This window comes from Colletotrichum gloeosporioides (assembly GCF_011800055.1).
Source record: "Colletotrichum gloeosporioides strain Lc1 chromosome Unknown consensus_7, whole genome shotgun sequence".
NCBI classification, from domain to species: domain Eukaryota; kingdom Fungi; phylum Ascomycota; class Sordariomycetes; order Glomerellales; family Glomerellaceae; genus Colletotrichum; species Colletotrichum gloeosporioides.
Window position 1 is genome coordinate 1,183,633 of NW_025544652.1, and position 12,584 is coordinate 1,196,216.

At 54.4% G+C, this 12,584-nt stretch overlaps 4 protein-coding genes and 1 pseudogene across 5 annotated transcripts; 3 read left to right on the plus strand and 2 right to left on the minus strand.

Moving 5' to 3' along the window:
* Nucleotides 1-872: 872 nt before the first annotated feature.
* GCG54_00001739 (L-asparaginase) lies at nucleotides 873-2,695 on the plus strand (the record flags this gene model as incomplete). Its single annotated transcript, XM_045401844.1, has 2 exons — nucleotides 873-1,062; nucleotides 1,290-2,695. 2 exons carry the CDS (start codon nucleotides 873-875, stop codon nucleotides 2,693-2,695), a joined length of 1,596 nt encoding a protein of 531 aa, XP_045270573.1.
* Nucleotides 2,696-3,196: 501 nt separating this feature from the next.
* GCG54_00001740 (uncharacterized protein) lies at nucleotides 3,197-3,748 on the plus strand (the record flags this gene model as incomplete). The annotated part of the gene is made up of 1 exon (XM_045401845.1): nucleotides 3,197-3,748. One exon carries the CDS (start codon nucleotides 3,197-3,199, stop codon nucleotides 3,746-3,748), a length of 552 nt encoding a protein of 183 aa, XP_045270574.1.
* A 432-nt stretch (nucleotides 3,749-4,180) lies between these two features.
* GCG54_00001741 (uncharacterized protein) lies at nucleotides 4,181-5,103 on the minus strand (the record flags this gene model as incomplete). Its single annotated transcript, XM_045401846.1, has 2 exons — nucleotides 4,181-4,975; nucleotides 5,029-5,103. 2 exons carry the CDS (start codon nucleotides 5,101-5,103, stop codon nucleotides 4,181-4,183), a joined length of 870 nt encoding a protein of 289 aa, XP_045270575.1.
* A 3,185-nt stretch (nucleotides 5,104-8,288) lies between these two features.
* On the plus strand, nucleotides 8,289-10,218 carry GCG54_00001742 (putative rhomboid protein; the record flags this gene model as incomplete). The annotated part of the gene is made up of 3 exons (XM_045401847.1): nucleotides 8,289-9,099; nucleotides 9,153-10,108; nucleotides 10,165-10,218. The coding sequence occupies 3 exons, from the start codon at nucleotides 8,289-8,291 to the stop codon at nucleotides 10,216-10,218; spliced, it is 1,821 nt and encodes a 606-aa protein (XP_045270576.1).
* A 1,703-nt stretch (nucleotides 10,219-11,921) lies between these two features.
* On the minus strand, nucleotides 11,922-12,363 carry GCG54_00001743 (annotated as a pseudogene). The gene is made up of 2 exons: nucleotides 12,166-12,363; nucleotides 11,922-12,111 (listed from the first exon to the last, which is right to left on the minus strand). Coding segments are annotated over exons 1-2 (388 nt in total).
* Nucleotides 12,364-12,584: the final 221 nt, after the last annotated feature.

The following is a 12,584-nucleotide window of genomic DNA, read 5'->3' on the forward strand; positions in this document are numbered from 1 at the left end:
CATTTCAGTCGATTCCAATTCGCCATCCATCGGCAGGCTTGATGCACTTTTTCCAGCCCGCGAAAGACTTGGCATGGGAACAGCATGTAATCGATAAGGATTCAATGCCTCCTTCTGCCATTTCAACCACCTCAGCACCCGCAGCGCCCGTCAACGTGTCTAGACCAGCCATGCCAGGCTTCGTTCGAGGTCACGCAGCTGGCGAGGTCGTTCTGTTACTTAATTATTACCCCATCGCTGACCCTGCCCGCCATCCGCTATCGGGGTCCAGTCCCATCGTCTCTTCCCCGCGGTACACAACTCGCATCCTGAGTTGTCGTATCAAAAAACTCAACTTTTTGCCTTATCTGCCGCGATAAGGTGTCTCTTCAGAGAACGAGGGGCAACCTCGATATTTGCCCACATTCCCTTGTCCTGCCTTATCAGAGAGTGTCTTTCTTTGTCAAGCACCACCACGCACTGATCTCGTGTCAGCTCGAGTTACTTTAGATCCGGCCAGGAATTGCCAGACGCCATACGCATACACCACATGCTCTTCCATGTACCATTCCCTACTTGCCCATCCCGCAAATGACTTGTTTGACTCGCCATCCGGCTCCACTCCCATGCTTTCACCATCGCTAACCGCTCATCATGGTTCTCTCCGTTAGACAAAATTTACAAAATTTTGCACAACCCCATGACTTGACCCAGTCGTTGCCATATTGCTCTCCATACAAAAGCTTCTGCCCCTCCATACTTACCCCGTGCCCCTCAACTTATCTGTGGAGGCGCCAGCAACTGATAAACTCCCAACTTCAACTCTTTCTTTGTACTGTCGTTTTCTTATCCGACGAAGCCTCTCATTGTCTAGCAACAAAATACTTGCAAACATGGCATCCCAAACCCCCGCCGAGAGGCTCCTCCCAGAGTCCAACTACCCGGAGTCCCGAGTCCTGGTTATCATGACAGGCGGCACCATCTGCATGCAACCCACCGCCGACGGTCTCAAGCCCATCGGAGGGTTCTTGAAGAATGCCATGGCCCCGCGCCCTTCATTCAACGACAGATCGTCGCCTTCAGGTAGGTCATTTCTCGAGGGCACACCAAGGACGCCGTAGGCGAACGAAAGCACGGGATGGAATCATGTTGGCCACCGCTATTGTCTCGGGTGCAATGACGAGAAAACAAAACGTGCAACCCTTTTGTGCATTCTTCATGTCAACTCTTCGCGCGAGTCGAGCGCTCTTCTCTGCTACTGCATCACGTCATACATAATACTTTTACCGCGCCTTACTAACGATAAGTAGTGCAACTCGAGGCTTACAAGAACGGCCAAAAGGTTGTTCTGGACAGCTTGAGGACACCACCAAGCGCCTACTCCCGTCACATTCGTTATGGCGTCCTGGAATTTTCGCCTTTGCTGGACTCGAGCTCCATCTCAGCCGAAGGCTGGACGGAAATCGCTCAGACCATCAGAGAGAACTACCGTCTCTACGATGGCTTCGTGGTGCTCCACGGCACCGACTCTTTGTCGTACACGGCTTCGGCCCTTTCTTTCATGCTTTCTGACCTAGGCAAGCCGGTTATTCTCACCGGTTCCCAGGCCTCCATCTTCGCACTCCAGTCTGACGCCGTCGACAACCTCCTGGGCTCGCTCATCATCGCAGGAACCTTTGTCATTCCCGAGGTTGGCCTGTTCTTCCACCACAAGCTGTTCCGTGGCAACAGAACAAGCAAGGTTTCTTCTGCTGCCTTCGAGGCTTTCGCCAGCCCCAACTGCGAGCCTCTGGCCAAGGTCAATGGCCTCGGTATTGATGTGAATTGGCCCATCGTGTTGAGACCTACCAGAATTGCCGAGCTCCAGGTCACCCAACACCTCGACACCGCCCACGTTGCCTGTCTGCGTGTGTTCCCTGGTATTAGGCCCGAAATGCTCGACTCGGTTCTCCGCGTCCCTGACCTGCGCGGTCTCATTCTCGAAACATTCGGCATGGGCAACGCTCCCAGCGGTATCGATGGCAGCTTGACAAAGGTCATCAAGAACGCCGTGGACCGCGGCGTCATCGTGGTCAACGTCAGTCAGTGCATGAGCGGCTTCGTGTCGCCCGTCTACGGCCCCGGCACCGAACTTGGCCGTGCCGGAGTCATCTTCGGCCTGGACCTCACCGCCGAGGCCGCCCTGACGAAGCTGTCCTACCTGCTCGCTGTATCCGGCCTGTCAACGGCCGAGGTCAGCGCACGCATGTCCCACTCGCTCCGCGGCGAAATGACAGAAATGGCACTTCCGGTATTTTCGCACCCTTCCGGATCGCTCGACTCGGTCGTGTCGCGACTAACCGCGACAGAATCGGCATTTACTGTCCTCGGCTACGCCGTACGGAACGGGGATCTGAAGACGGTCAAGGAGATCCTGGACAACGACGCCCAGCGCGAGCTCCTGAAGATGGCCGACTACGCCGGCAACACGGCGGTGCATCTCGCGGCCGTAGGGCCCCAGATCAGCATCCTGCGTGAGCTTCTTACCAGAGGCGCCAGCGTGCACGCACGCAACCGCGCGAACAACACGCCGCTGTACCTCGCGGAGAAGACGGGCAACGAGGAATGTGTCAGGCTGCTGAAGGAGACGGGCGCTCACTTGTGGCAGGACGAGGCTACTATTTTGGATTCGGTTCAAGCATCACAATCTGCATCTGGGGACGGAGTTCAAAAGTAGGATCATGAAAAGTGTGCTTTTGTGTGTTTGCAGGCGTTGTTTAGTTTGGAGTTTCATTAGATGGCATTTCTCGGCGATGATGAGAAATAAACCAATATGAAAATTGTCTGAAGATTAGGAGTTGTCAGAAGACGTAACCTTTCTTGAAGAAGGCATGCATTCCATCCGAACAAAGAAGACCTGACAGTGTGAACCGCCATCGCCGCCGTCACCGGATTCCGTGGCGGGCTGCGGGCTGTATCGGCCCCACTTAGGCCGGCGCCGCGCTCGAATTTTTGGGAAATTTCACTTCTGTACCCTCCATCGACAGCTTTTGCCGCTCGTCATTGGCTTGCTATCCCCGCGCAATCTACGTTTCGAAGCCCGAAGCGTCCTTTCCTTGACCGTCGAGTCTCGAGAACACCAACTTGCGACCGTCCACACTTCGAACGCTTTACGGTTCCGAGCAACGTGCAACCCACCACTTCCCTCCACTCGAACCACACAACCCCCATAGCGAAAATGGCAGACCAGACAACACCCAGGCTCGAGGGGTCGCCCGAGCTTCATGGCACCCCTCCCCTAGTCCACAACTTCTGCATCGCCGCAGCTGTCCTCTCGCCGGTCATGATGATCCTGCCCCCGCGGCGCATGGACTGGCGCTTCTTCATGCACTCGAGCATCTTCTCCGCCTCGACGAACCAGCTCATGTACGACTGGACGGGCCAGTCAATCTACCAGCGTGTCGGCGCCCGCTTTGAGGCCATGTTCCCGACGACGCTTCCCGACCAAGCACAAAGGACAAGGCAAGCTCTGCGCGAGGAGCGCATGCGTCGCGAGGGCCTCACGGAGGAGCAAATGCGTGCCATCGAGTACAAGAAGCGCTCCTTCGCGGAGAGGATATGGTACGGCAAGGAGCCCGAGGACTGGGACAAGAAGCGTGGGGAGGAGCACGCCAAGGCGTTGGCTGAGGGAAAGGGATTGGGAGACCTGATTGTGGATCAGGTCAAGGAGGTCTGGGACGGCGAGAAGGAAAAAAAGACCGAGGCGGATAACAATGAAAAGAAGGCATGAGCACACCACGAGAATGAAAAAAAAAAAATTTGGTGTAGGATTAAAATTTTGCGGATTGGGAGCTGCCGCCTGTTGTGGCCATCAGAACGTCTGCGTCTTTCAAGCAGCGTTCTGGCTGAGTGGGAGCACTCTTGGCCCGTTGAATATCTCCCCTTAAGTACTGTACATTACTGTCTAATAGAGTAACGCAACGCCGGCCAACACAGAGGATTTGGCTTGCCTCGACTTCCCATTCCAATAACACCACGGACATATGCTTCTGATCGCTTTGAACTTTTGATTCCATTCCGCCCGTATTATTCGCTAGACGCCATCACGCATGCGCGCTGTAAACCTCCTCCTCCACTCGTAACATCCAGTAAATCCTCGCCATTATTCATACCCCTTTTTCCCACCCTCCGCTGATTGGGAGTTCGTCCAGCCTCAAAGAGGCTAATTTGTCTCCGAGGCAGCTTCCTGCCTGCGTCTCAGGGCACCTTTTTGTTTCTGCTTCTTTATCTGCTTCTGCTTTACATCGTCGCTTCGTCCTCCTTGGTGCTTACCCTTGCCTTTTCCCTTTACCCTGCTCTGTTGCCTTGCAAGCTTCTTGGACTTGCGAGCGTCGACCTTTTCGTCGAATAGCTTGATCCAGGCTGCCAGCAAGGTCTCCACCTCGTCCTGGCGCTCATCCGAGTCGGGAGGAATACCGAGCTCCTTTCTGATCGAGATACGATGTCTGTCGATCTGCATCAGACGACGTCTCGCAGCCCGGTTGAGACCATCGCCGTTCACCGTGCTAGGTGCAATGGTGCTCGGCGCCACCGATGTGTCCCTCTCGGAGGCCGACGGGTTGACTGTATCTTCGTGCGCGATGGTGTGCTTCGTAGGGTTCACGTCGATGATGAAGGGAAGTGGCGCGACCTCGGCCTTAGACGCGTTGGAAGACTCGGGGGCGGGGGCGGGGGCGGGAGCAGTTGAGGGTTCGGCAGGAACTTCGATCTCCTCCACCGCTGACTTGGACTTTCTGGATCCTCTCTTCTTCTTGGGCTTCTCTTCGGTTTTCGCCGGTGACGCAGTCTTCGTATCCGGGACTGGTGTGCTCGCCATCGATGAGGTCGCTGACTGGCCTGATGCCAGTTCTTCCCTTCTTTGCTTTCTTCTTGCTGCCCTTTCGGCACGGGCGTCGGCGGCGGATTTCTTGGCGTCTACTTTGGGAGCTGGAGTGCTGTCTACGTCCATAGCATCGCCCTACTCCAGACATTAGCACGGCAACGGCTGAAGACGTGGGGAGTCGCTCATACCACGCGTGTGTCGAGCTTGGCGCCGCCCTCTTCCTTATCAGAGAAGGACTCGGTACGGGTAGGTTTCTTTCCCATTATTTCAGATAGCAAGTCCACTGAGGCGATACAATGCTTATTGCTTGAAAAATGACAATATGTGACCGGCTCAAACAAACAAACAATAGGCTCATGCTTTTCGAGGGGATACAGAAAAAAAATTATTGATTGCTTGCCCAGGGTCTTATCTTATCGGCACGTGATGAAGGCCGTTGAAATGAGCAAGACGGCGGAAGCATCTCCGACGACCGACATTGAAGCAGCCAGGCCCAGGGCGTGTTGGCGAATGAGGTGCACGGCCTCCAGGTCTTTGGATAGGGCTGGCTTTTCAGTGGTCAGTAGAACAAGCTCGATCAACAACTAGGTGCCTAGGTAACGACGACATGCTGTCAAGCCAGAATCGGGACGGCCTGGGTCGCACGCCCACGAGCTGTGAATAGGAGAATTGGACCAAGAAACTCATCAATTCCGAGTCCGTCATCTTACGGGCTTGGATGTTTATTCGTTTCTCTCGTGTATCGGTCCCTAAGGCAGCTAGTGGAGGTGGCTTGCGTCCGCGAGCGAAAACGTGCTCTGAGTGGCGGAGGGCTGAGCCACCAGCTGTCGTAAGTTTTCAGACCCTGCACGCGTCGGTGGGCTGACGCCCTGCATGGTAGGCGGTCTGCCGTGCAACAGCTGCACAGTGGACGATGGCAAAGGCGGTGGTTGATACCCGCCTGATTGACGGTTGATTGATGGGTGACAGCTTACTGAAATTTGACGACAGCCTCCTTCGTACCCAGGCGTTGTCTTGTGCTTTTCAGATATTTTCGGTCTGAGAAACACGAGCTGCGACACGCTCGCGCCAGCATCGGAACCAACGGACTCTGAATGAAAAGGGAGGCTGACAGGCGAAAGAGCCCACAGTCTCCGGGCAGATAATTATTCAGAAAGACGTTAAGACCGCGGGCGGGTGCCGCGAATTCCACATTCCGGACGGTCATGTCCATGGGGTCCATCTGGCTTATGGCAAGCCTTCCCGAAAGGTTTCTTGGGTTCCCCGGATATCCGGGCATGCCTCATGGCTGGGCAGCGGGCCTGTTGGAAAATTAGCTCAAGGGGAGGCCGATCGAAGGGAAAAGATTGATTGCCGCGTCAGGGCGGTCCTTGTCGAAGCGCGGCTCATGGGATGGAATTGGAATGAACACCCTATGCTGGCGTTGCTCCCTCAACGTTGTGGAATGGCTGCGGTTTTCAAGGGTCATGACTCTGGCTGTTGCTGGCAATGCGCGGTGGTGGTGCCGCTCTGCGGAACGAGTGTCGGAGCTGGGATGGTGCCCGCAGTCTGCATGCAGTCAGTGTGCATGGGTCGGCAGTGGAAGACGATGGATGACATTTCATCATCAAAGGTGGTGGTGGTGCAGGATCAGCCTCTCGACGGTTGGGAGGATCTCAAAGTTGCTGCTGTGGCTTTTGGGACGGGGACAAGGTTTTGCTGACGGTCGGTCGAGACTCGAGGATCCTGACACTTGCCATAGCGATCGACTGCCAGACAAGAGCGATAGGCGGTCTCCTGTCTGGAGTTAATGGGAGGACACAATCCACATGGAAAGCGACTTGGAAGGGTCCAATATCCGGGCCGACGATGAGCAATAGCATCCCAATGTTACCAACTGGCAGCTTGTTGGAGGTTGGCAGAGGCAAGGCGACGACGACGACAGCGACGATATCAACTCGATCAACCTCAGGCTGGGATGGGTCCAGTGCGAAGTGGACTATGGATTCACGGGCAGACGGGATGGAGATGACGAGCGAACGGTACCAACCCACAAGGCCAGAAGGCAGGACTAGCTGCGTTACGCAATGATCTGAAACTTGTGGACCCCTTGTTCCAAACTTAGCATCAGAATCAGCACACAGCTGCCAGCCTGAAGCGCGGTGCCAGCTGGGAGTGATGATCAGGACCTCTATGCGGCTGCAGAGTTCTGGCCGGCACGAGGTGGTAGAGGGTGGCAGAGAGTGCCAGTCAGGCGCTCAAGGGGACCTAAGACGGGAGAGGCTGGCGATGCTGACACAGCCTCAAAAGCCGGGACTACTGCACGCCTTGCTGCACCCTTTCTGTTGCTGCTGCCGCTACTGTTGGCGCGCTGGGATTGGTGCTTGCGGTCTTGCTGTTGCTGCTGTCTCCCACACTCCTCCCCCATCCCAATCAATCATGGATCCCTCTTTCGCCGTAGTCTCCCCTCCAGTGGATGACTGCCATGCTCACCCGCGCTCACACTGCCTCCCACAGCCAACCACCAATTCTCCTGGGGCTCCCTCTCCCACTTGGCGGGCTGGGCAAAAAAAGCAGAAACAAGGCCGGGAAGGCATGCGTTTGAGATGCTGGCTTGTTTAAAAGAAAAAGCCTCCTCTCCTCCCCCCCCCTCCGTCGCTTGGAACGCGTCCTGCTTGCTTCCTCCTAGATCCCATCCCCTGACCTGTGAACCTGGAACCTCCCTTCACTCGTTATTTCCTCTATTTTCTTATTGTTGTCATAATTCCAGATTCCCCCCTCGTGTCACCAACAAAGCTCCCCCGCGCTTCGACACTCGCAACAACCGTCTCTTACTGGTCCAATCATCCGAAGTCACCCCTAAACGAGACAGCGCGCACACCCAAGGCACCTCCCTACCTTAGCTCAGGTTGTCGTAGGTTATTGTGCACAGGCGCATCCCAGCCCGCTAATTCATAATTCACCACCTGGGTGAACCTGCAATTACAAGCCTCACTGCTGAGCACCCTCACCTGGCCCCAAAGGCAACTTCACTAGTCGGGAGCAATTTGCCTGCTACCGACCGGTCCACAAGAGACTTTGCTCACCTCATCGTCCGCCAAACGCCTCCATCTACCCAAAAAAGCACCAAGAAGGCTTAGCTCAAGCATCTTCTAGCAAACTTCACGAACAAATACCCACGTCTCCCCAAACCTTGGAAGAGACGACCACACGACGAACACACACACACACACACCTTGGACTTGCCGCTGTCACATTTCTCCGCGTTTGGTCCCCTTTTCGGTACCTGAGCGATTCTCCATCGCTCTAGCCCGATTCGATCCATCATCAGCACAGCCAAGTTCCAGCTCGGCCCTCCAAGCGAAATTCCTCGCCCCGACAAGACAAAGTCGCCCAGATCCCCCATTCCCCATCATCTTCCCTGGGTATCCGTAATTCAGAGGTGCTCTGCCCTCCTCCCCGTCCGATCATGGCATCCAACGATTACTACCACGGCGGCAAACCTCCCTCAGCATCTCCGCCACCTGCAGCATACTACGCCGGCAGCGCATACAACAACATTCCCTCTACGAGCTCTACGCCCGCGCCTCCTTACAGCCAAATATCACAGACCCCCGGTGCTTCCCATCCGCCGCCACCGCGCGTGAACACCGTCTCGCCTTTCGAAACTGTCTTTGACGATCATGTCTATCCAGTAGACTCCACGCAGGACGGATTCCGACACAACGCCAACGGCACTCCCCAGCAGAACATGAGCCCTCAGGCTGCGAACAACCCGCAACGCATGAACACCGTCCACACTGTCAACACAGTTAGTTCTGTCTACAGCAGTGACAATCCAAACGACCCGCGCAACATGCAACCGTTGCCTCCTCTGCCACAACAGCCCACTGCCTACCATCGCGATGGCGCCTACAATCAGCACGATGGCGTCTACGACCAGCACAGCGCGTATGCGCAGCCTAACCCCTACGCCCAGGATACTGCCTACTACGGTAACCAGGCCGTTTCTCCGGACTCGAGTAGGCCTCATGTAGCAGATGATATCCCTCTGCAGAGTCGGCAGGAAACCCAGCCCAAAGATGTGGAGATGAACGACAACGACCATGTTTACGACGCTCCACAAGGAAGCCGCCGCTCAAAGAGCCGTCGCGATAAGAGCAAGGTCGGCTTCGGTCAGTTGGGTATGTTTGGCGCGGACAGAAAGGGCATCCCTTGGGTGGTATACGTCTTCACCCTGGTCCAGGTCGCGGTGTTTATCGCCGAAATTGTCAAGAACGGTAAGTCGGCAAACTCACAAAACGATCCAGATATTGGTACTGACGATTGGTAGCTCAATTAACCGGCTCGCCCATCATGACCAAGCCCAGCTTCAACCCCATGATTGGACCTTCCACCTATGTCATGATCAACATGGGTGCTCGTTACGTCGCCTGCATGCACAACGTTAAGGGTATCCAAGACTCCAACACCTCGTTCACGTGGCCCTGTCCTAATTCGACGTCTTCCGACGCCAACAACCCATCGAACCAGTGCGGACTCGGTGATCTCTGTGGGTTTGGCGGAGTTCCCGAGCCGAAGTTTGAGGGCCTTGACCAGAGTCCGGAGCCCGACCAGTGGTTCCGCTTCATCACGCCCATCTTCCTGCACGCAGGGCTGATTCATATTGGATTTAACCTGCTCCTGCAGATGACGATTGGCAAAGAGATGGAAATTGCTATTGGTTCGATTCGTTTCTTCCTGGTTTACGTGAGCGCTGGTATATTCGGCAATGTCATGGGAGCAAACTACGCCGGCGTCATGACGGCTTCAACCGGTGCCTCGGGCGCGCTCTTCGGCGTTATCGCGCTGACGCTCCTCGACCTGCTGTACTCCTGGAAAGACCGCCGCAGCCCCGTCAAAGATTTGATGTTCATCATGCTGGATATTGTCATTTCCTTCGTTCTTGGTCTTCTGCCAGGCTTGGACAATTTCGCTCATATTGGTGGTTTCCTCATGGGCCTGGCCCTCGGTATCTGCGTCCTGCATTCACCCAACTCTCTCAGGCGCAGACTGGGCACCGACCCGTCCTACGCTTCAATGCAACTTAACCCCGCCAACCAAGGTGCCGGGCCTTCATTCTTGAGGAACCCGGTTGGTTTCTTCAAAGGACGCAAGCCTCTCTGGTGGGCTTGGTGGCTCGTCAGAGCAGGCTTCCTGTTGACTGTCATCATTGTCTTCATCGTTCTGCTCAATAACTTCTACGTATACCACAACACCTGCAGCTGGTGCAAGTACCTCAGTTGTATAGTAAGTCTATCCTCAAAGTAAATGGCATGGCTGCCTCTCGCTAACACAACCTCTAGCCTGTCAACAACTGGTGCGAGCTGGATGATTTCAAGCTCACGAAGAGTTCATGAAGATGAGATCTCAAAATGAAGACTTGGCGATGGAACGCCACTAGTATGGATGGTACCTTGTGCATTGGGTTACACACTTGACAAGGGGGTTCCGGTTTTTGCATTGCTCAGCGACGGCGTCCGGTTCGGTATGGGTATTACTAAAGGGAACATGGCTTCCTCCCTTGTTTATTCCCACAAATTGCATTCATAGAGAGACAAAAGTCGCGGCTGGTTGCAGGGCTCTCATGCTGTTGCCGAGCTGACAAACGGCATGGGCACCAACGGTTGCAACGTCCGAGGACGTGTTGATGCAGCGGTGCCTTGGCTACCCCGCAGATCATTCGATGGGCTGGACAACGTTACGTACTCGGAACCTGGCCTGTCATAATGAATAGAATAAATAAACATCGAGCATTCCCTGCCGCTTTGTTGTATCCTACTTCGTACCTCTCCCTCTTTTCTCCCGTTGCGTTCGGGCCTCTCGGACGTCCTCATGCATCATAGTGCCGGCAGTTTTTGAACCGCACGACATCGAGTGTTTCGAGGTAAGACGACTCCCGACAATCAAAATCGCCGATCTTATGATGATTCTTTTTTGCATGGCTTAGCTGAGCGGCTGTGACAAGTCGTAATTGATGCCTCGAAGAATGGATATCTGAACATGAGAAAATCTTCCTTGCCTAGCGTTATGGTGGCTTCGACCAAGACACATTACGGATGCTAATTATTAAGTATCCTAGGGCAGCGACCGAGCCTTCATTCCTGCTTTTCTGGCTGTGGCATCTGATTGATGCATTTCCAGTCGTTGGTCAAACGTGCCGTTTCTAGTCAGGCTTGTCGGCACACGGACGAGGTATGGTGACCGACCTGCTGCTCTAGTTATCCTCTCAGTCGATATTCTATAAAGATAATACAATGAATTCAGACGTGTATTTCATTTCCGTACGTCCGATCAACTGAGTGATGTCGTTCAGATACCTGATGCCTAGATCTAAGCCCCTTCATGTCGGTCGGTAAGGGTATAGCGAAGCCAAGTTTTGCTCACAAACAGGTGTGACAAACTAGGTGATTTGCCAGTTTGAGATTGATCTGCAATCGACTGCCAATCCTCTAAATCAAACATCGACCAGGAATTCATGGACAAAGGTACGCTCAAAGAATACCCACGTAGTACAACTGTTTGCTTCCTTCTTGGTGAACGGCCAAGGTGAGCCTCACCGAAGGTACCCCCGAGCAGTCTTATCGACGCTACCGTTCGCTCACTCGACAACTTTAGGGTGGCAGCTTCTACACCTCAGTGCTCAAGCCAACTTCGGCGAAGATAAATTGCGGCGAAACTCAAATGAGACTACATGACAAAAGGCTGAAACCCGTGATCAAATCAGACGTAACGATGTTTTCCCCTACCTCCTGAACAGAGGCGTGGTTCGCACAGTTATAAACTATTGCTCACTTTGCGGCGAAACATTCTCATGCACTCTTACATGACGTCCTCACGAAAGGCGTACGGCCGTGTGATCTACGCAGCTACTGCGCTCACGTAGCGCTAGCATGTGGGGAAAGATGGTGGAAGAAGCCTTCCCTTTTTGGGACAACCGTATTGCTTTTGACTCTGATCTCCGGAAGGTCTTCAGGAGATTTGTTGACACGAATGTTTTGATTTTCCATGGTCGAGATTTTCATCCTCGACGAGCGGCTTAAGTTTTGCCATGCTCAATCTTCTAGTAGAAGTAGCCAAGGATCCTGCCAGAGGCATGCTTTCGGCGAGCCTGGTTGTGATCCATGATGCCCGCAGAGGTGGTGAGAGTAACGTGGCCGAACTGGCGGGCGGGTAACAGTCGGACAACCCCCTTCTCCAGGTCCGCGAGACGCACATTGAATCGAGGGCTAATCACGCCGCACTTGTTCAAGCTAAATAGTAGGTATGAGCTTTGAACGATTCAAAAGGGAGGAGGGACAACTAACCGGCCAGTGAGTTCAACGACAATTTTGCCGCCACGGTGGTCGTCGACCTCGGTGAAGGCTCCCACCGTGCTGCTGCATAAGCTCAAGAACCTTGACAATGACCTTCGACGAAGGTCGGAGAACAACCTGGCGCTTGCCCTGCTTCTCGGTGTTGTTGATGATCTTCAAGGCATCGCTCAGAACGCTGCTTCGAACCATCTAATTGAGTGAGAAACAGGGCCGTGGGTGGTGAGATGCAATGGAGGTGGACGATTGTCGCACTTGTGATGACGGCGAATGGAGAATTTGCGCGGCGTGTTCGTTGGTTGCGATTTTGGAGGTGGTGAGGTGTCGCAGGTTCTTCAGAGACACTATGGTGGTCTGAAGGTACCTGCAAAAAATGGCAATGCCATCACCCGGGTGAGTCCATGATCGCGAAG